Source organism: Copidosoma floridanum, unplaced genomic scaffold, assembly GCF_036245765.1.
Source record: "Copidosoma floridanum isolate Cflo_tuat_1 unplaced genomic scaffold, Cflo_Japanese_pri ptg000013l, whole genome shotgun sequence".
Classification (NCBI taxonomy): domain Eukaryota; kingdom Metazoa; phylum Arthropoda; class Insecta; order Hymenoptera; family Encyrtidae; genus Copidosoma; species Copidosoma floridanum.
In genome coordinates, this window is record NW_028321890.1 from 8,574,389 (window position 1) to 8,596,865 (window position 22,477).

The 22,477-nt window shown below is 36.3% G+C and overlaps 1 protein-coding gene across 1 annotated transcript in view; it reads right to left on the minus strand.

The window, feature by feature from the left end:
• Positions 1-22,477, minus strand: part of kl-3 (dynein heavy chain 8, axonemal kl-3) — a 1,186,420-nt gene that overhangs the window by 789,684 nt on the left and 374,259 nt on the right. The window contains exons 27-35 of the mRNA XM_089590651.1: positions 8,150-8,370; positions 7,886-8,069; positions 7,664-7,804; positions 7,212-7,559; positions 6,285-6,471; positions 5,936-6,081; positions 5,664-5,862; positions 5,108-5,226; positions 4,676-5,012 (exon numbers count right to left, since the gene is read on the minus strand). Coding sequence (XP_089446777.1) covers positions 4,676-5,012; positions 5,108-5,226; positions 5,664-5,862; positions 5,936-6,081; positions 6,285-6,471; positions 7,212-7,559; positions 7,664-7,804; positions 7,886-8,069; positions 8,150-8,370 — 1,882 coding nt within the window. The remainder of the gene's footprint in view (positions 1-4,675; positions 5,013-5,107; positions 5,227-5,663; positions 5,863-5,935; positions 6,082-6,284; positions 6,472-7,211; positions 7,560-7,663; positions 7,805-7,885; positions 8,070-8,149; positions 8,371-22,477) is intronic.

Genomic DNA, 22,477 nt, shown 5'->3' on the forward strand with positions numbered 1-22,477 from the left:
CACCGCAAAAATATTGTAAACAGTTCTATGTGTAAATGTGGATTCAAAAAAGAAGACATGTCTTATGGTCATGTTATTTTATATAATGCACATAGAAAGTCTCTGTAAAATAAACAACTCAATATTAGACTACTTTTTCCTTATAATATACAAAGTATTATTGAAAAACCTACTGTTAAAGCGTGTATTGCTGTGTGTAATTCCTTTAAGAAATGTAAACTGCGTATATAAATTTATTCTCATCTTACTAGAATAAGCTTACTTGAATGTATTAAACGACACCATCACTGCTTTAACACATAAAATACGTACGTACAAATCCTATAAACGTATAATGTGTAAAATGATGTAGACATATGTGTAAAACATTTTGAATAAAGTTATTGTACATACCCTCTGCGTCAGTTCACTTTGATATAAAAAAAAATATATATATAAAGTCTGAAACTGTGACTGAACGAAAACCTGCACCATATATGCTTGATGGTCTTTTTAAGCAAATAAACACTGAATCTGGCATAACTAAAATAAATATCTTTATACAATTATAAGCATTTTCACAGCCTTCTGATATTACTTTATAACTTGTATGACTACTGTCATCTTAGGAAGCTCTAAAAAAGTGCATAGGAAATAAAAACGAGTACTACCCTTTTTAACCAAATTGTTTTAAAAAAATGGATTAAACAAATTTATTTTGCTATTACTTTGCAAAAGAGCGACAAATGAAAAAAAAATTCCAAAAAAAAGTTGACTTGCAATGGCAAATAAAGCTTTGAAAATATGGAAATAAAATTTTTTTTAAGTTTAAATTAAAAAAAGATACAGCCAAGAAAAAAAAACGTAGCGCAGGCAACTTTAAAAAAAAATCGATGTACGACAAGTAAAGAAACAAAAAAAAGATATACTGCATTACATACGTAGCAGACAAGGCAAAACTCTTAGATTCTACACAACCGTTAAGTCTTAAAGAGCTAGCTTTAAATGATACCACTAATAATAATAATTAAATAATTAGAAGACAAATTCATAACTAATTTGAAGGTTATTTATTGTATTCTCAAAATTTGGCAATCACAATTTCATTACAACCAAATTAATGTAAAAGTTACCAGATAGAATCTGCAGTTACTACGTAGAAGTCACGAATGATATTATTAATCAATATAAATTTAATATTAACTGCAAATTCTGCGTTACTGCAGCTAACTTTCTGTTAAATTATTACAAAAATGTACCAGACGATTTTTATAAGTCGTTTATTGACATTTTATTAATATACTTATTTATAAATCTTTTTAAATTTTAAACGATGGTTAATGACCTGGTTTTTTGATTACAAACTAACAGTTTGAAATATCTACAGAAAACAGAATATTAACTCAAAACTGTAGAAACTTCTTGTATGGTCAAAAACTAGAGGAACAGTGATCATTTTTTGGTATAAGTGAATTAAAATCTGAGTCCCAGAGTGTTTTCCGATAAATACTTTATTTTTATACATTCAGTAAAAGAAAACTTTTATTTAGGTATCCTTCTGGAATGTTTTTAATATTAAAAGGATTTCTGACGAAAAACGCTCTTGATATTGTGTTGAGTTCATGTTTTGCAATAAATTTTTAAACTTTTATACACACTGCTTATAAGTAGTATTCTTTCTAATAAATCTGTAGCCTTGAAAGGCTCTGGAATCAAAATATCAAAATGGTAAAGTTTTTTTTTTTTTTTGGTGTAGCATACATATTGTACGACATTTGTAGTACTATGATACTATTTAATGCTCGTACTTTAAGAGAATACTAAGTAATATTTACTTTTGACTGGTACTTTATGCAAACCTCACATCAAATACATGCTTTTCATGCCTTGTTACGTCGAAAGTATATAAAAATGTTAGGGCAAAAGTAAAAATTACTTCGTTTGATTCTCTTAAAGAACGAGTACTAAACAGTATTATTATACTGTGAATGTTATACAAAATGTATGCTGCACCAAAAAAAAGAGAAAACTTCACTGTTTTTATATTTTGATTTCAGAAATTTTCAAGGCTACGGATCCATTATGAAGAATACCATTTATTATCAGTGTTTATAAAGGCTCAAAAATTCCTTATAAAATATGAACTCAACACATCAAACTTACCTAACATTTAAGTTTTGTTAACAGCTATTTTGAAGAGGGTATCAAAACTTTCCAGGAAAAACCCGTTTTTAAAAAACTTACTAACATAAGATATCGCTGATGTAAGAAAATACTGTATAGAAGTCTATACAATGGAGCTACGGTGATCTACAACGGTTCCACTGAATGTCTACTTAGGGTTGCTCATTAAAAGATGTTTTGAATATATAAATGAGTTCAGAGAGTAAATTCATTACAAATCTTAATTTAAATACTGAAATTAAGGTGCTCACGTTTAACGCACATGAAATTCAGGGTCAGGTAAATATGATATTGAAGTATTCTAGAAATTTAAATTTTCATTCATATTTAAAATTTTTCCGCTAAGTAGGTGTCCTACCTTAGCAACACTATATCTTGTCTGTCGTTGTTTCAATGGATGGATACATTTTACATGCTTATAGGTGCATACATACACATTTGACTTTGATTTGCTACGTATATTTCATTATTTTTATTATTTGATTGTATCGATTGTTAAAAGGACGATTTTACTATGAGAAAGTCGTATCCACCACCCCCTTTTCTAAAGCATCGTCGTTTCTTACTATTAACTGTATATCTGCATGCCACGATAAAGTGCTATATGTCAGTCACCTATTTATATGGTATCCTAGTAATTAGATCATATAAAAACACCACCTAGTTACCCGGGATGAGGTGATGGAGTGGAGTCTTAAACTCAAACCCTCGAGATAGGAAGCAAGCGCTCTACCACCTTAGCCACTGAGAACTCCTAACGCTGCACACTATCAACTATAAAATTAGGAAGTACCTGTAGCCAATATTATACTGTTTTCAGCTCTGCTTGATTTTAAGCACACACCTATCCCAATGATACGCAGGAGAAATCTGGCCTGCAGCTAACTTAACGAAAAGACCATTTCTCGGAAACTGAGCCTGAAAAAATCTCGTTTTGAGCATTCGGAGATACTATGTCTCGTTTTCATTGTTCTAACGACTTTTTGAGCTATATTTTTTGGTAAAGCTATGGAGTAGGATGAAAGACACCGAGTTAAATCAAAATACATCAGACGTACAGGCAAAAATATATATTTTTCGGTATTTGAAAACTCGAGTATGCAAACTTGAAGTAAACAGTAGAGTGGTCGCCTAGGCTTCATTTGCTTTCTTAAACTTACTTCGTCACGCTTCCGCGTGACTTGATCAGGAGAGGGATACACGCATAGAGATACGTTGAAAGTAACATACGAGTAGCTTAGTTAACAGTCCAACAGGATAGAGGAGAGTTAAGGCACAACAATTAAATAGTGTGGGAGAAAGATTCGAGATTAAGTACAGTAGACCGGAGGAAAAAAGTAAGAGTAGTTAAGAGTATAAGTCAATAAGTAGGTAAACGTACCTATCTCCAGGCTCTGCCGTATTACTGTGGATTTATAAGAACTTATGATTACTTTCTCAAAATAAGAGGTTATCACGAAGTTATATTTTAATTTTAAGAATAAAAAGGACTCCAACGTTAGTACAACACTAAAAAATTGTTTATATTTCTATAAAATGCGTAATTTTTTTCTACGCTTTTCGATATCAACTGATCGAGGACGTATTTCCGTGATGAGGGTACGTAAACATAACCTTATAAGAATATTTAAGGATTGCACGACAATGAATGCGTGGAAAATAAGTAAGTTAGCACGTTAATCTATGTTACAAAAATAAAAAAAAATTAGGCATAGTAACTTCCTAAATGCATGTTTCGAAAACTTTTCTTACCCACGGTAATAGGCACACAATAATTGGGACATCTGAGACAACATTTACAGAGTAGATGCACTACCACGGTTCTACCAGCATACCGTTGTTATTTGCTGTTAATATATTCTACTACAGTTGTTGTCTTGAGAAATTTTTAAAGAATATTACAGCAGAGCTTATAAAATATTTAAAAAGGAAATCTCCATATAAATTCAATACATCATTTTTACAGTGCATTTATATTAAAAAGAAGTGAATAAAAGACGAGTACGGAAGTGATATGTGTATACTTTGTGTAGTATGGTGCTTGAATACAGGAATCAGGACCTTGCAAGTGAGTGACTGTGTGTGAGAGAGAGAAAAGACCTGCAGAAGAATGTATGCGCATAATCTGTTGCGAGAGTCAGAAAGTTGCGATGTTCCCAGAATATTTTGCTGTTTTTGGTGCTAGTTGATAAGGTAGATATAAGGTGTGTATGAAATTTTGATGCACGATAAAGATATATGAACCCAACGCTAGAGCCAAGGAAAATCCTGATACGAAGGAAGACTAAAGAGTTAGACAAAAAACTTTGGTGTGCGGTAAAATTCATTTAGAAAGTAGTATTTACGGATAGAATAAAATATGTAAGAAAGCATTCTGCACACTGTGACTGTAATCTTTACGTTTAATGTTCTTTATCTTGTTATAAAATTAAATACAAAAATTTTATTTAATTATCAATGATTAATTAGAATAGATTTTTTTAATCGTTCAAAAAAAACAGGCAGTACTTACTAAATATTGTATCCATGGATTTGTTGGATGGAAGAGTGCAATTAAATATACTAAATTGTCTTTTTAACCTTGGAGGAATATCGTTCCTTCCTCCTCCAGGATGAATCATGGCAGCTAGTAAAATAAGGTCTTGCAATATTAAAAAATCTCCAGGTTTGTCAAGTGAATAAAAGCCTTTGTATTCCATTAACTGACGAACAATTTCGTTGGTTACTTGATCACCCCATTCATTTATTATAGGCATATTAATGTCATCTATGAAAATACTCATCTTTCTACCATTGGCAGGTCCAAATGTATTGCCCACTCGTTTTTCAACGTAGCTTTCAAATATACGCTATGAGAATACATGAAATTAAGAAAAAAGAAGAAATTGAGACCTAATAATTAAAATATGCAATCCTAAGTTAACTGTTATTGACAGATTTTTACCTGAACCATATTAGGTGTTGAAGCAGAAGAAAAGTTGAATGATTTGTGCACGTGGTACTCTATATTATATGTAGATAGAAAACTTTTGATCATAACTGTTTTTGCCGTGCCTTGCTCTCCTATAAAATAATTAAAACAATCAGTATTAAGAACTTGTACAAGATGAAGCTTTCACTATGAAGCACTTTTCCATAAGACTATCTCAAAACTTTTCAGAATGTATTCACAAAAATGTGAAACGAAAGTATGATGGTTGATGGGGCTTAACGTTAAACTATCATACTAGTTTTCTCGCTAATATAATAATTACCGGAAAACTAGTGGATTATCCAATCATGATAGTTTTTACTATTTTTTTTTTATTTATTTATTTTTTTTTCAAGAATTCCTACCACACAGAGTTTTACGCGTATCAATTGATAATGTACGATAAAAGTTTGAAAAAAATATAAAAAAACGTATGCTGACAAGTTTGTTATTGTTATATTACACATATATGGTAAGAACTGTTAATTGATTCTTCGCCACGTACATTAGAATAAATTATTGTATTTACCAATTAAAAGAACTGATTTATCTTGTTTAGCTATTAAGTCAATCAAGTACATTGTTCTTGTATTATCGATGTTGGGAACTAAGATTGAATAATATTCTAAAATTCTGTCGGAAGGATATATAAATTCAGGTACTTTTTGGTCCCAATGTATCCAGTATCCTTTCTCTGATACAAGAAATTCAAAAATAGTTTCATCACTCTGAAATAAGATATTACAAGTGATAAGGTTATGGTTAAATTTTTTTTTTATTTTTCCACATACTTCATCTAACCTTGCAAACTGGCCAATCAAGTTTCGATGGATGCTGTAACATAAAGTCTTGAATTGCTGCACGGTCATCTAGTTCAAGAACTGCTCCTAAACTCCACATCACAGAGAATAAAAACAATCTCTCAATATGCTTGGGTGATAGTAATTCTGTACATTAAAAAAAAGGATTTAGTTAGGTATTTCATGTATTTTGGTTTTACAAGTCAATGACTATGTGCAAATTGTTGAAGTGAATGAAAAAAATAGGAACAGGGCTAGTATTGTAAAAAATATGTCTTGTTTTTGGACTTTCAAATGGTACCAACATACTTGCACGATGCAAGAAATTAAATAGCCAAATTTCATGTTACCTGTTGTTGAAACTGAGGAAAGTAAGCCTTCTAACAAATCAATACACTGTCGTATGTACATCGACTCAAGAAGACTCATCTTTGGGGAAAGTTTTGTCTGAACAAATTCATGAGCCTCATTATAGATTTTACTAAATAATTCTCGAAGTACTTGGGCCTGATCAAATTGTTTGGTCTTACACCATGCCTAAAAGCAAGTTAAGAATACAGCATTTTAATATTCAAGGGCAAACACAAAAATTAATTTTTTTCACGCACAGGGCAATGGGAACCATATTAAAATACCTTCAACGCAGATGTATTATGTCCGTAGTATTCTTAAAAAAAGGTATATATGATATTGACAACTATTAATAGTTTTAATAATTAGATGACTCTTATTAACAACTTGAGTATTCTCACAGAATAAGAAAAAGATAAACAACATAATACATTCTCATAATAAATAACCTTACAATGATTTCATTTTAGAAAAAAAAAAAAACAACACTAATGATTCTTAAAAATAGTGTCCACATAAATTGTGAATAGAAAATACTTTTAAGTTGACAAAATATCATTACCGTAGAGATCATAATCACTCATTTTATTAGACATCTATGGAAGCTTATTCCTTTGGCTATTTTTGAACGAAGTACTATTAAGAGTTTATTTAAGCATATGTTATTGCAATTAGGAATAACAGTGATAAAACAAAATTTTCGGCTACAAACAAAATCGAGCTTCTTTACCCAGTTATCTTTTTGCAAAAAAGTGAGCATTGACAATATACTACTTTTTCAAAAACCAATTTATTTAAAATATTTATACCAAAAGATTAAAAATAACAGCATTCATTATAAGGTAGTATGCATAAGCTCTTACACTTCTACAAAAAAAAACTTCACAGTGCAGAAAAAGTCTGTTAAAGATTTCTCAAGAACTTACTTCAAAAATATTTGACCATTTTAGAACAGAAGCACTAAAAAAAACCATTCCCATGCGTGATACAGTTGCTGGTGATGCGTTGTCAACATTATCAGGCTCAAACACGAGCTTGCTATTTGGTGCCATAATTATTCGGTCACCATTAGCTAAAGTAAGGGTTTTGTTATCATCTAGGACCGAATTTAAGTTTTCTATCCAAACAGCATCTACTGGCCCATCTAAAACTATCCACAGATACTCTGTTTTTCGAATTTGAGTAGATCTCCGCCAAATTGTAGAAAATATTCCATCAGTCCAGTCGTTCGTTGATACGTCAAGCTTGCCGAACATTTGCGATGCCGTTATAGCCTAAAAATTATATAATGAAACTATATTAATTATCCAACATTATAACGATGCATTGGACGTAAAAATTTGAAAATACAACACGGATAAACATATACAAGCATTACTTTGGGATTCATTCGGACTTCTCTGTGGGGTTTTCCTAGTTCAGTAAGTGCTTTCATAAGAGTCCACATACACTGCGTTTTACCAGAGCCTGTTGGTCCTAAAACCATCAAGCCATGACGGACAAGAGATGTTTCATAAAGCTGTAACAGAAAAAAAAAATTTGTGAAGGTTTCAAATGCTTATAAAAATATAAATCTGACTCCAAAAATTTGACCACTTGCTTGAATCGCTTTTAAATTCCATTCAGGATGATTTTCAATTCCAAGAGCAGCAGTAGCATTTGTTATGGCTCTTTGCAATTCTCTATACGTTTGCGTTGTCAGCTTTATCCCAGGAAACATGTCATCAATCAGTGAGAGGAACAGAGGTTCGTCTTCATCGACTAGTTTTGACAGATTCATATCTCTGATGAAATTAAGATATTAAATTTTTTGTTACATACAAAGCTGTGTAACTTACTTATTTTTACCATCACTTATTAGTACCTTAATACTCTCATTAGAGTCGTTTCTTCTGATTCACCAGGATAAGCTCGTTTCTGGGCTCCAAGAGTTCTTAGACATGATAGTATATTCCTTAGTCCAAAATCGTAGTGTACTTGCTTACTCAGTTGCTCTTCACAAAGTTTGTAAAGAGTAAAAAACTTACGTGATAAAAGAATATTCTCTTTAAAACCACAAGCTGCTAACTTGACTCGCATTATTATCTGTTAAAATAAAAAATTATAAGTTCTTGTCAAATAAAGCGTTTTTAATAATCCTTTTCAATTAAAAAAATTATGTTTGACAATTGCATACAAATACTTCCAAATTCTTTTTTTTCTTTTTTTTTTTTTTTTTGCCTATTTAATCCGTGATGTTAAACTGAAAGCTAGTTTTAAGATATTCAATATTTTAAATAATCAATTCACTGCAGACTTTTAGCGAGCTATACTTATACTACACGTAACTTCCAGCCACTCGACCAAATTTAACATTTGCTAGAGCCTATGTCAAGTCCAGAAAACGGATGTAAACTATTCTTAATATTAACTGGATGGAAATTTACAGAGAGTTTTTCCATTCTAGAGTCTCTATTAATTTGTCCAAGTTGATAATTTTATTTCTGTATTAAAAACGTGTTGAAACTGTGATGTTCATTTCTTGCTTTTTTCTAAGTGTCATGCATAACAAAGAAATTGTTTGCACCGATCTTACTTGTAGCAGATTTTAGGTAAGAGAGATAAAAAAAGTTAAAGGCAAGAAAAAACTTGTCAGCTATAAGATAGCGATAGTTAAAGAACAAGAATGAGCCACTCCTTTGTTTTATGTATCAATACCTTAGTTTTAGTAGGCTTCATTGTGTTATTAGTATTAGCAGAATAGCAAGTAAGAGACTCCAAGTTCATAAATCATGTCCAAGTATGTCAGGACGCTCTGATAAAATGATAAAAAAGTAATGCAGTTTTGTTGGATGTTCAAAGATCTTACCATCGCAATGGCGTAACTTATAAAAATAACTTCTATAGTAAGCGTAAACATAATACAAGACACAATACATAAGACAATCGTAGCTTTCCCATGTAATAAATAAAAAAGCAAAAATTAGAAGCAATATTAATAGTGATGATAAAGAGGTGACATTAAATTCAGAAACACAGTTTCAATTTTGTTGTGATGAAGCAAAATAATATGTTCTCAACAGAGAAAGACGTAAGTTTAACGTATATAAGGATACGTTTTTAATGATCTCAATGTATAATCTTGTACAGGCATTAGTAAAACAATATTTTGTTTTATAAATTATAAAATAAGAATTTTTTTAAAACTTACTTCTTGCAAGCATGCCTACAAATGTCATAATGTGTGTAATTTATCACTTACCTAGCGCTCATAGACGTTAAAGTACTAGTTGTTTATGAAAACATATGTTTAAACATGTACGTAAGAAAATTTTAATAAGAAATAGCAGCAGAGTACTTGTAAAACCAAAAAAAAAAAAATTCAAGATAAAAAATTCAACAGTTACTAAACAATCGTCAAAAACACTTATTTGCTTATAATATTTTTCACTATATCGTGCCAATATCAGTTTTTTCAAAAAAAACGTAGAAAATTATCAATTTATATGTAAGTTTTTTTATGATTTAATAAAAGAAAGCTAAAAGTACATAAGTATTGAGGTTGAAAACAAGAAATTTCGCTTTTTTTCAATGTGAAATTGCAATAAGTGTATATATATATATATATATATATATATATATATATATATATATATATATATATATATTGTAACGGTGCCCCACCGTTAGGCCATATTAGTAGGCTAGGGCAGGTAGGAAAGCAAGGAAATGGGGAGAGAGCGTTTAAGGGCTTAAGTGGGAAAGCGGTAAGGGAAAGTAGGGGAACAGGAAAAAGGCCGAGAGAGGACAGATTAGCTTGGGCCAGCAAACGCGCGTGAGATGTTTTCTCTGTTTCCCCGTTTGTTTACGTTTGCTTTGGTGCGAGAATTTTGTGTGTTGGAGTGATTGGGTGATCCACCGATAACGAGGATATCGGCAACCCTTGGAGGGAGTTAACTACGTGACCCGGCTGCTGAACCAGAGGATTAGGTTGAGCCAAGACAAGCCCCGACGACCTTGACCTTCGAACACAGCCAGTAGGGACGCCTACTGGCCTCTGCACACTAACAGCGACTAGTTTCCGCCTATTCAAGGCACTGGTGAGGAGCGACCCCCCGCATCACTGTAAGTACCTGCCATCAGGCAGTTTATTGTAAAGGGCAGTGGCCCTAGATTAGCCCGCGTAGGTATGGCCAGTTTGCATTTGCATGCCAAGAGCTCGTTGAGCGTTCGCGCTCGACGTGCGAGAACACACACATACACCCCCGAGTACGATTTGTATTTATTTTTTATACTTGAATATATTTTATTATACCATATTCCTCGCGAGTGATTGTCCTTAGTGCACCTGATTCCCTTTATATCGTGCTAAAGCCGTTGCGAGAGGCGACGACGCCGAAGGTCGCTACGATACTTGTCCCCTGCGGTGTCTCGAAGAGCGAGATCCACGTATAAAGTTTTATTTGAGGTGTCGCCGAGGGTACCCGAGCAACACAGGCGCGGTCTAGAATGCAAATTCCCCCTCGCTACTCCACATCGGCTGCACCCCGTAACAATATATATATATATATATATATATATATATATATATATATATATACATAAAACATTCCTGATCATAATGTTAAAAAAGCTAAGCACCCCTCCATATTGCCCCCCCCAGACATCTTTTTTGCCCCTCAGCCCCTGAAAATAAGGCAAATTTTTTTTGCTCTCTGTAAAACGGCTTAAGAACATTTTACTTCATCGTCCCCTTTACCCCTCTTGGCTGCCATTTTTTCGTCAACCTTCAGTCATACCCCTTAGCTCCTCTTAATATATGGTGGAATTCATTTTATTTCACTGTTAAGTGAACCCCATTCAATTTTAAATAGCTCCCTTACCCTCCTCACCACCCTTCAACCCCCACAAATTTTTTTATTCCCCCTGACTCCCCTATATAGAGACTTGATTATTTTCGTTTGTTTTTCTACCCCTCACCCTCCTTACATTTTTTGTGACCCATTCACTTTCTTGAAAAAGACTCTTTATTTCGTAATCTTACATTGAAGAAAAAACGTAAATCATTGACAAAACAGTACATGAAAAGAACAAATAGTTTAAAAAATGCTATCTATCAATAAGTGTCATTAAGTTGTTTTCCAGTGTCTGTTAACTAATCGTTTTCGTAATTTATTTAAAAAATTAACAAATTTCTTTTTTAATTTAATAAAACATTTCACTTACAGGGTGTTTCCTACCTAGAGTCCACAGGGAAGCGTATACATTTATATATATATGTATTTGAGTCTTTCTCGCCCTCCATATTATGTATATAAGTTTATTTCATTGATCTTCTGGGGCAAATAAAAACACTTAGTTTAAGCGACGTTCTGTCGACTGGTGTGGACCTCTTCAGGCTTTATTAACAATAATAAATTATTACAATGACTTATACAGACAACAGATACATATAATGTATAACTGACAAATAAATTACCTTATTTAAAACCGTGAAAGACAATTTATTTAACGTATCAAGCAAATGGCTCACACGCAAGTCAAACTGGCAAAGGCCCCAACACCGCAATGTACCCCGCTTTTCAGTCTCGCTCAAGCGCTCGTACCGAACGCACGCTTTCTGCGCACGCCCGTTACGCATCACTCTTACTCAGACTTGAGTTTTCTCTAAACGGCCCTTTTCAGGGCTACCTAAATCACCTATTTCTCTTTCAGTAAACGCGACTTAGTCGCACCGCGCGACTGTGTTTCCGCTATATTATACACCCGCGTACACGCCACCCTCAGGGGTGGCCCAATTGGCTAGTCCTTCACTAGGGCACAGCCAAAAAATGAGCACTGTGGATAATCCACAATTTCAAGTCAGTGTGACTAACTCTTTTGACGCGCTGTTGGAAGAAACAGACTCATCATCTTCCGAGATGTTTGCTCTTAATGGTGCAAGTGACAGTGCTAGTAAAAGTGACAATAGTGCACAGTTCCCAGCAGTGTCTGACATGACAGTTAGCCGGCCAAAGGACCAACGATCCCTTGAGCTAAAAAACTGAGACCTCCGCGTCAACAGACAGACTCCCAGCGGGAATGCAGCCCGCTCTCCCGTGGCGATACACTAGCCAAAATTGCAGCCGAACTCGCCGAACTCCAGCAGCGGAACGAGTACCTGGAGAAGATTACAAGTGAGTACTCTATCCACCTGGAAAAATCCAACCAGCAAATTGCTAAGCTTGTCCAATCCAACGAGGAGAAGGACAACATTATCGCAGTTATTTACACTAAGTTCCCCCGCGCAGCGGAAAACACCCCAGTAAAAGTTCCAGATTTCCTCTCTCCGTCACCCGCAAACCACGACCCATTAAACCTGCTAAATCCCTCCATTTCAGGAACAAAGCAGCCCCCTCCCATGCCCAGCCCTTGGCCAGTGAAAAATGCCTCCACACATTCGGCCGTTAAGAAACCCCCCGCAAAGAGAAGGCGTACAAAGCTAGTGACCAACGTGTCACTATTTAGTTCCGAACTCTCCGATATGGAGTTTGAAGAGTCTCGCAAATCCCAAGCCCCACCAAGCTCCTCTCAAGCAGGGATAAACGCGTTTGACGGTCACCTTGAGGACCCAGCGCATGCAGAAACGCAGGAGACTGCTTATATCCCCAAAAAAAAGGCCCCTCCTCCCATCACCATCTTGGACCAGAAACTCTGGCCAAAAATCAACAAAGCTCTCACCGAGGAAAAAATCCCTGTCCGCCGTGTTATAACCACATCCCAGGGTACTCACGTGTACCCCGATGACGTCGACAGCTTCCGTCGTATCGTCCACGACCTTGACGAAAAAAAGGTCGAGTTCACCACACACCAACTTCACGAGGACCGTAAAAAGGTCGTTGTCATCCATGGAGCTAATATTAGCTACACGAAAGCAGAAATCTTAGACATGATCCAGGACAAAGTACAATCCGCCCGTCGCGTCTACCACATTAAAAAGGGTGACCGAACCTAGTCCTTGGTCACCGTGTACCTTGACGCGTCGGACCCAAACTCCCGCGCCATCTACAACCTTAGGTCACTTGGGGGCACTTCCATCCGAGTAGAAGAAAAGCGCAAGTCCAACGACATCCCCCAATGCCGTCGCTGCCAGAAATTTAACCACACAGCTTCCTACTGCCGCGCTGCCTTTGTCTGTCGTTTCTGCAGCGCAAACCACGCCACCGCAACCTGTCCAAAAAGGGACACCACCCAAGCTACCCCTCGCTGTGCAAACTGCAACGGTGAGCACCGCGCCTTCTACCGGGGTTGCCCCAAAATTCCTCACAAAGGAGCCCATGCCCCTAAAAAAGGCACTCCGCCTCCTCCCCCTTTTGTGAAACCCAACCCCCGTTCAACAGCCCATGGCTCGTCCACCACCCACTCGGGGATGTCATACGCAAACGCGGCATCCTCTCAACAGCAGACCAGAGCACAACCCCAAACTCCTCTGCTCAACACACCCCCCACAACCAAGACCATCCTCCACTCCATAATGACTCTGCTGACACGCCTCGACCAAAGGGTGTCTGGACTAGAGGGAAACAGAACAGTAGCACGATAGATAAAGACTTCACACTACTCAACTGGAACGCGAACAGCATTACACACAAAACGACTGAACTTGTACACATACTTCAGACCAGAAACATAGACGTTGCATGCATAACCGAGACACACCTAGACAACACAAAGTCACTTTACATACACAATTACACAGTCCGCAGAAGAGACAGACGTGACCAATCACATGGTGGAGTGGCTATTCTTGTCCGCAAGGGCATCCGCCATTGAGTCATCAGTACGGACGCTGCCAACTGCGAAGCAATTGGAGTCGAAGTATATACCACTACATCCTCTTCCATTAGAATCATCTGCCTCTATTTCCCTCCCACGGTTGATCCTACCCTCCAATGCATAAACTTGCTGTTTGACTCCAACATCCCTACGATCGTGGCTGGCGACTTGAACGCCAAGCACAAATCATGGGGGTGCAAACACGAGAATCCCAAAGGACGCTCTCTTCTCAAACACTTGCGTAACCTCAACATCCATATTGAGGTTCCGAGCAAACCAACTCACTATCCAAGCTCCCCAGACCAGGACCCCGACATTCTAGACATATTCCTAACGAAAGACTTGACCATCCTTACGGAACCAAGAACCTCTCCTGACCTCCCTTGCAACCATAACCCAGTCTACTTTAAGATCCCTAGATCCCTTCTCACCGTACCCATTACCACCAGCCGCAGAAAATGGTTCTACCTCGCGTATAACCTAGAATTCTGCCCATTTAAACATCGTCCCATCAGGTTTCAAGCGGATCTTGACATAGCAGTTGACGAATTCACAGATCAACTCAACAGGTGCACACAAGATGCCACCACAACAACAACAGCTTCCCAACACACACTTAAAATCCCCCGCGACCTCCTGCGCCTCATCAAGGAGAAGAAGAGAGTCCAGAAATTCTGGCAAAAAAGGAGAACCCCTGAACTTAAAGTTCACCTTAACTCACTTAAAAGGGAAGTCAAATCCCAAGTCTTCGAATTCTTAAACAAGGAATTTGACAAATTCATAGCCGAGGCAGAGTCTCACCCAAAAAATGCTGGGAAGATCGTTAAAAAACTCCGTAACAAACGGCCTTCCCTCCCCCCCCCCTTCAACAAGGGAACAAACTCTACTTGCTAGATTTAGACAAAGCAGAGATTTTTGCAGATTCGCTGCAAAATCAATGCTCCCCCAACCTTAGCACCAAAGAACTAGCGCAGGAACACGTGAGGATCATCCACACGGTGCAGAAACAGGTCCTTGACAATCCAGATTTCGAACACTGCACACTCTTCGAAATCAGAAGCATCATACGCTCCCTAAAAACTCGAAAAGCCCCTGGCAGTGACAGTATCTCCAATAGCGTCCTGAAAATCCTCCCTCAAAAATTCATCACGGCGATTTGCAACATCACCAACGCTGTGATGCGCCTTCGTTATTTCCCAATTGCGTGGAAGGTGGCTACGGTCATTTGCCTCCCGAAGCCGGGAAAACCCTTCAGCAACCCCGTGAGTCACAGACCCATCAGCCTACTCTCATCGCCCCGTAAAATCACTGAAAGCGTCATTCTTACCCGCCTAAGCAAGCACGCCACGGAAAATAACATCCTTCCAGACGTGCAGTACGGTTTTAGAGCCAGACATTCGGCAGTTCACCAGCTTCTGAAAGTCACTGAAGACCTCTCCGATAGCCTCATCCACAAAAACTTCACCGCGATAGCTTTTCTAGATGTACAGCAGGCCTTTGACAGAGTTTGGCACAAGGGCCTCCTGTACAAGCTTATACAGTTAGGTTTTCCACACTACCTCATAGGCACCGTCAAATCTTACCTCTCGGACAGATTTATCCTCGTTAAAGTAGGCGACTCCCTCTCCGACCCCCGTCCAATAACCTCCGGAGTCCCTCAAGGCTCCAAACTTTCACCCACCCTTTTCGACATATTTTGCCACGACCTGCCCCTGCGCGAAATCATTAACACGTACGTCTACGCAGACGACGTCGCGGTCAGCTGTACGTCAAAACAACACTCTAGGTGCACCACTCTTCTAAACGAGCACATCATCACTCTACTCAACTGGTATAGTCTTTGGAAACTGGCCGTCAATGAGGCAAAGACTGTAGCAAAACTCGTCTCCTGGAAAAATCACAGAAAGAAATTTTAAAAGATAAGGGTCAACGGAGTAGATATCGACTGGAGCCACTCCGCCAAGTACCTTGGCGTAACGCTAGACCGTCAACTCACGTACGTTCGGCACATCAACAGCACCCACGGAAAGGCATATGAAGCCTTCGTGCAACTAAAACCCTTCTTCAACAATAAAGCCGTCTCCCAGAAGACTAAGCTGCGCACCTTCAACGCCATAATCAAGAGCATCAGAACCTACGCAATACCAACATGGGGCGCTGCAAAGGGAAACCGACTACAGGGCATCCAGGGCCCTTTCATGAAGATACTGAGGTTAGTCCTGGGTATTCCGTGGTACGTCAGGAATACCCAGATTATCAAGGAGCTTAATATTGTCCCTCCAATACAAGCAGCCCCCGTCCTTGCGTCTAAAATCCGTGCCTCGATTACGGACCACCCAAACCCCACCCTCGCCGCACTTGCGAACCTCCAACCCGGTCGCTTAGACCTTATAAGACGTCCTTGCGCTCTAGCACAGAACCCCGAGGACCCTCAATATACTCTAGGTCTTTAATCTCCCCTGCTTCCATCGGATGCATCATCTCCATCTCCATGATCTCGACGAAACGAACGCTACTTCAATTCGTGCGCTCCCTTCAGGAGCACTCTTCTATCCGCCGTATCCTCTACGGCCAAACCCTATACAACATTCACACTAATCACAAGTACGCTTCCAAATACACAGTACCCAGAGGACTCACACATCTACACACACACATACAATAACACAAAATTTAAGCTTCTCTAACTCTATTCTGGCACAAGCCAAGATTCGAGCTTCGCCAGGATGCGTAAGTGCCCCCTCTTCTCACTTCTTCGAGAGCGAGTCGGCCTCCGAAATTCTCCGTTATTTTTCTTCTTCTTTCTCCTCTTATGCCCTTTTGTCTTCTAGAAGAGTGGTCCTCACGGACCTGTCCCATGCGGGGAGGTTAGTTTTTAGTTGGTAGGCACACCGGGTGAGTCCGACACTACCACCGGATTAGCTGGGGTGTCTATGAAGATTTTCCCCTTCCCGCTCCATCAAACAAAAAAAAAAAAAAAAAAAAAAAAAAAAAAAACTACGCCGCTTTTATAACAAACGCACACATCCAAACATATACAATTTTCGCAGTGCGATGACTTGAGCCCTCAATTCACGTATCACATTATCAGTATACAATTCTAAGAACGTACAAAATCTTTAAAAACGTACAGAATTAAAGAAACTTCGATAAGTGCGACTTAAATTATAAACATCTTCTTTCTTATTTATATTATGAATGTTGGAGGTAATGCGTAACATTTCAGAGATTTAACGTTTACCATAATTTGTCTCTTTGTCTAATATTTTTATATTGTCCCACTCAAAATTATAGTTATTAAAAATTTGGTGTAAAGTAACTACCGATTCCGGTTTATAGTTGTTTTGGTATTAACATTTTCTCTTTTTTAAGGCTCTCTTCAAAGTTTCTTTATTTCTGTACAGTTTTAAAGACATTGTTCGTTCTTAGAATTGTATACTGATAATGTGATATGTGAACTGAGGGCTCGGGTCATCGAACTGCGAAAATTGTATATGTTTGGAAGTGTGTGTTTGTTATAAAAGCGGGGTGCATTGCGGTGTTGGGGCCTTTGCCAGTTTGACTTGCGTGGAAGCCGTTTGCTCGATACGTTAAATAAATTGTCTTTCACGGTTTAAATTAAGGTAATTTATTTGTCAGTTATACATTATGCGTATCTACTGTCTATATTAGTCATTGTAATAATTTATTATTGTTAATAAAGCCTGAAAAGGTCAACACACCAGTCGACGAAACGTCGCTTAAACTAAGTGTTTTCAGTTGCCCCAGAAGATCAACGAAATAAACTTGTGTGAATATATATATATATACACTAGTGGGGCTCATGCCCCCCTGCGCGCACTGCACACCAGACCCCCCAATTTCCAAATATTGTACATCAATACAAAGCAGTATCAATACAAAGTACAATAAGTAGTTACGTAGATGCTAGATATGTAAATCCAATGGAAGCAGCTTGGAGACTTCAAGTATATCCAATTTGTGGTAGAAGACATACAGTTGTAAATCTAGCTGTTTATCTTGAAAATAAGCAAAAACTCATATTTAAAGAAAATAATTTAAAAAATGTAATAAAAAGTTATCAAACATCCCTTACAGCTTGGTTTGAATTGAATACAGTAGATGATTTTGCAAAATCACTAAAATATGTTAACATTCAAGAACATTACATTTTTGACAATGAACTTAAAATTTGGAAAAAAAAGAAAGTTACACTAAAAAATATTGCTATAGGTAGATTAAACATAGTATCTCCAAAAGATCATGAATGCTTTTTTTTTAAACTTATTTTAAATAAATAATATGGGGCTACATCGTTTAAGGACGTTAAAAAACATAATAAAATAACAAATTAAATATTCAGGAATACTGCAATTGCAATAAGTTTAATAGAACATGATTCTGAAATCGACAATATTTTTAAAAAGCCAGAACAATTATGTTTCCATACCAGTTAAGACAATTTTTTGCTTGGTTTTTGATTTCAGAAAACAATCAAGGAGATAAAATATGGAAAAAATATAAAATATATTTTACAGAAGACTTCGATACTAATAATAATAATTGTGCTTTTCTACATAATAATCAAATTTTGGTATCAGAAGGTAAATCATGTGAGTCTTGTAGTTTACCGACACCAACCGTTAGCAACTATATAAATAATTGCAATATTGAGGAAATATCTTTCAGTTAAAAAAATTTTTCGATATAATGTACACAAATTTAAATGAAGATCAAAGAAGAATTTTTAAAACTATTTGAGAACAAGATGAAAAAGTATATTTCATAGATGGTCCTGGTGGATCCAGGAAAACCTACTTATTTAAGACACTCATTTATTACTTCATTTCTAGTGGTAAAAATATTTTGTCAATGGCTTGGACAGAAATTGCATCTGTATTACTACCAAAAAGTATGACCAGTCGTAGAACTTTTCGTTTATCTCTAGACTTAAATAGAATTGAAAGTGTATTTTTAAAATTTGAAACTAAAAAAAAAAATTAAGGGAAGTTGATTTAATAATATGGGACAAGGCTTCTACGATTTAAAAAAAATTTCTAGAAATCGTTGATAGAACATTGAGAGACTTGTGGAATACAAAACTTTGCTTCGGTGATAAATTGATAGTATTAGGAGGAGATTTTCGACACATCCTTCCAGTTATAAAAAACGGTAATAAAACTACATCAATAGAAGAAACTATTAAATCATCATTCTTATGAAACTTCTGCGAAATTTTAAGATTACAAAATAATATCCGTTCTAGTAATAACGAATTTTCAAAATAATTGTTAAGAATTGGAGAAGGGGACATAGAAACATTTAACACTTCTAAATCCTGGATAACAGATGATGTCTGTACCAAAATATTTGGTAATTACAGTAACTGTTTTGACAATAACGTAATACTAACTTCACATAATGAATATACTTTTTTTTTAAACAATAAGATTTTAAGTAAATTACATGGGGAAACTTAAACTTATTACAGCATCGATACTGCAACATATTAAGGTGTTGATAAATTAGATGATAATATTTATACAAATTCTCCTGCAGAAATGTTAAACAACGTTCGTGAAGGCTCGCCACCTCATGAACTTAAATTTAAAATAGGTACAATAGTAATGTTAATTCGACATTTAAGTATATCTGACGGAATATGTAACGGTACACGATTGCGAATTACTAAATTACTGAAGTATAACGTAGAAGGCGAAATAGTAACGGAAGAAAAAATTGGTAATAAAGTTTTCATTTCAAGAATTACATTAAATACTGGAAATACTTTATCATTACCTTTTATTTCATATAGAAAACAAATCCCATTAGTTGTAGCATTTGCTCATAAAGTGATGCGAAAACTTCATTGTTTATATTAATAATACTCAAATTTTAACTTAAGTTTATGTACGTAAAAAGAAGAATTGTGTCATAAAGGACTATATGAGTGATGATCATATAGTAATTATGCGCACCAATGTACGTGTATATATTATTTGGTTTTTAAATATTGTTAAAAAAGTGGTGTGGGAAGGCGGTGGGGGCCATAAAAAAATTTGTGGGGGTCAGTGGAAGGGCCATAGGGGGTAGGTGGGGGAATGTGAGATGTTTTAAGAAAAAATACTTTACAATATTTCTATGTGATTTGGTAGGAATGTGGTAATAGACTTTAATACATTGACAGGGCTGGCAAAATGCAACGTTACAAAATGCTAACAAATAAAGTCAGCCCACCAAAAACTTTGTGCTTACAAAGAAACCAAGGGATCCAGTAAATCGAAATACAATTGATTGTATTTAATTTTAGCTGATTATAGTATTGTGCAGTAATCTGTAACTATTTGATTAAATATTAAAACATACATTGTTATTATCCCATGAAGCCATACATGGTTTAACCCCCTGGCTTGAATAAAGACTTATACCATACTTCTTTACTAATACTATAATATTTTGTGGGGGGTTGGTGGGGGGCGTTGGGGGGCCATGAAAAAATGTGTGGGGAGTCGGTGGGGGGGCTGTGGGGGGTTTTGAGAAAAACTACAATATGTCAAAATAAGCAAGAAAATAACGGATTTTCATCTTATTTTGTGGGGGGTTGGTTGGGGGGCGGTGGGGGGCAAATGGGGGGCGGTGGGGGGTTTGTGTGGAGTGCCCCACTGGGTTAACTATATAATATAGTAAGATATATATATATATACATATATATATATATAATAGGAGACTTATGCAGGTAAAAAAACTGCAAGGATTCTGTAATGTATCAGCATTACTGTAATTATCATGACCGATAAGTGTCACGCTATTCCCAAGCTTCAAAGTCAAGTAGTGCGTTACCAGCCGTCAAGCTATCTAGTCGACTGCATAGTTGGTCATATATATATATGCACCTCGATACTATTTATACTTTGAACTATTCACACCGTATATATATTCTATTATTAATAAAATTACTGTTACTACATATCCATACAATAGTACGTTTATTCAACAATAAAATACTCCACCGATTCTTAATGAATTACCAATACTGACACTATGCTGACTTTGTATTATAGTTTGATCTCACAAAGAGTATTGTTTATTATTATAAGTACATTAAAAACTCTTTCTTTAGTAAATTTCAAAACTGGGAGAGCTAATACTACGATGTGTGAATTGTGGCTTGATTCTGCGGATGAATATGCACTCTGTCAATAAATATTAATATTTACTGTATTAATAACTATGCAAATATTGCTTTTAGTTTTGTATGTTTTTCGATAGGTTAAAACCAGCAACAATTTATGAGTACCGTCATTAGCACTCCGGGCAAAGAAACTCACCTCTTGACTTATTTTGAATCATTAAAATTGAAATTACAAGTAAGATTTAAAATTCTCTATTATGATACTAGGTGTATTCTATATGCTTTAAAAAAGAGTGAGGAGTAAGTATATGCGTTAAAGAGGTGTGTAGTAGTTAGTGCGTAGGCTCTTTACTGTCAAAACGTTATCGCAGTGCTTCGGTTGACATGACAAGTTGTTACAAAAAACAAATACAACAAAATGTTATGTTTTATCAAAAATGGTTCTTATAAGATTCGAGCTACTTGATTCGTCGAGTGAATCAAGCTGAACTGAGTTTAGTATTGATGACATTATCAGATTCTCTTCTGACTTAAAACGCTTAATTACGTTTCTAAATCCTGACATATAGCATGTCCAACGCGCCAATATATTATCCTTAGTAAGTGGAATCCCTTTTCGTGGACACAAGATCAGCTGTAATAGCTTATGATCAGTGCGTAAAATTATCTCTTTACGAAAGACAAACTGATTAAATCTCTTTAACCTGAATACAATAGCCATAGCTTTTTACCTAACATTGTACGATTAAGCTCTTTCTCTGCTATTCGTTTTGATGCATATGCTATTGGTCTTCAACTTTCATCCTTGTACTTGTTCGACAGTATTGCCGATAGCCTGTAAGTAGATGCATCACAGCCAGTTCTAGCTTCGCCTTAGGGTCATACCGGGCCAGTACTTTTGGAGAAATTAATTCGTTTTTTACCTATTTAAATGAGTTTTCACAATCATTGTTCCACTTTAATTGTTTGTCATTTAATGTATCATAAAGTGGCTGCAGTCTCTCCGATCTATTACTTAATACTTAACCGTGTCACCATGTTAACCGTGACCTATTTCTTTTGCATGGATGGGCATGAAATTATATGAGACATGTGTGTAGCAAGAAGAACTTTTTTGTGGTCGTAACAATCTTGAATTAACAACCAAGCACTTTCATAGTTTTCGTCAGTAATCTGAAGATTTTTGAATCGATTAGCCGCTTCACCTTCGAGCGAGAGAATTAGGTATTGCAGCTTCAAGATCGGCGGAATCGTTGGGGCGTCATG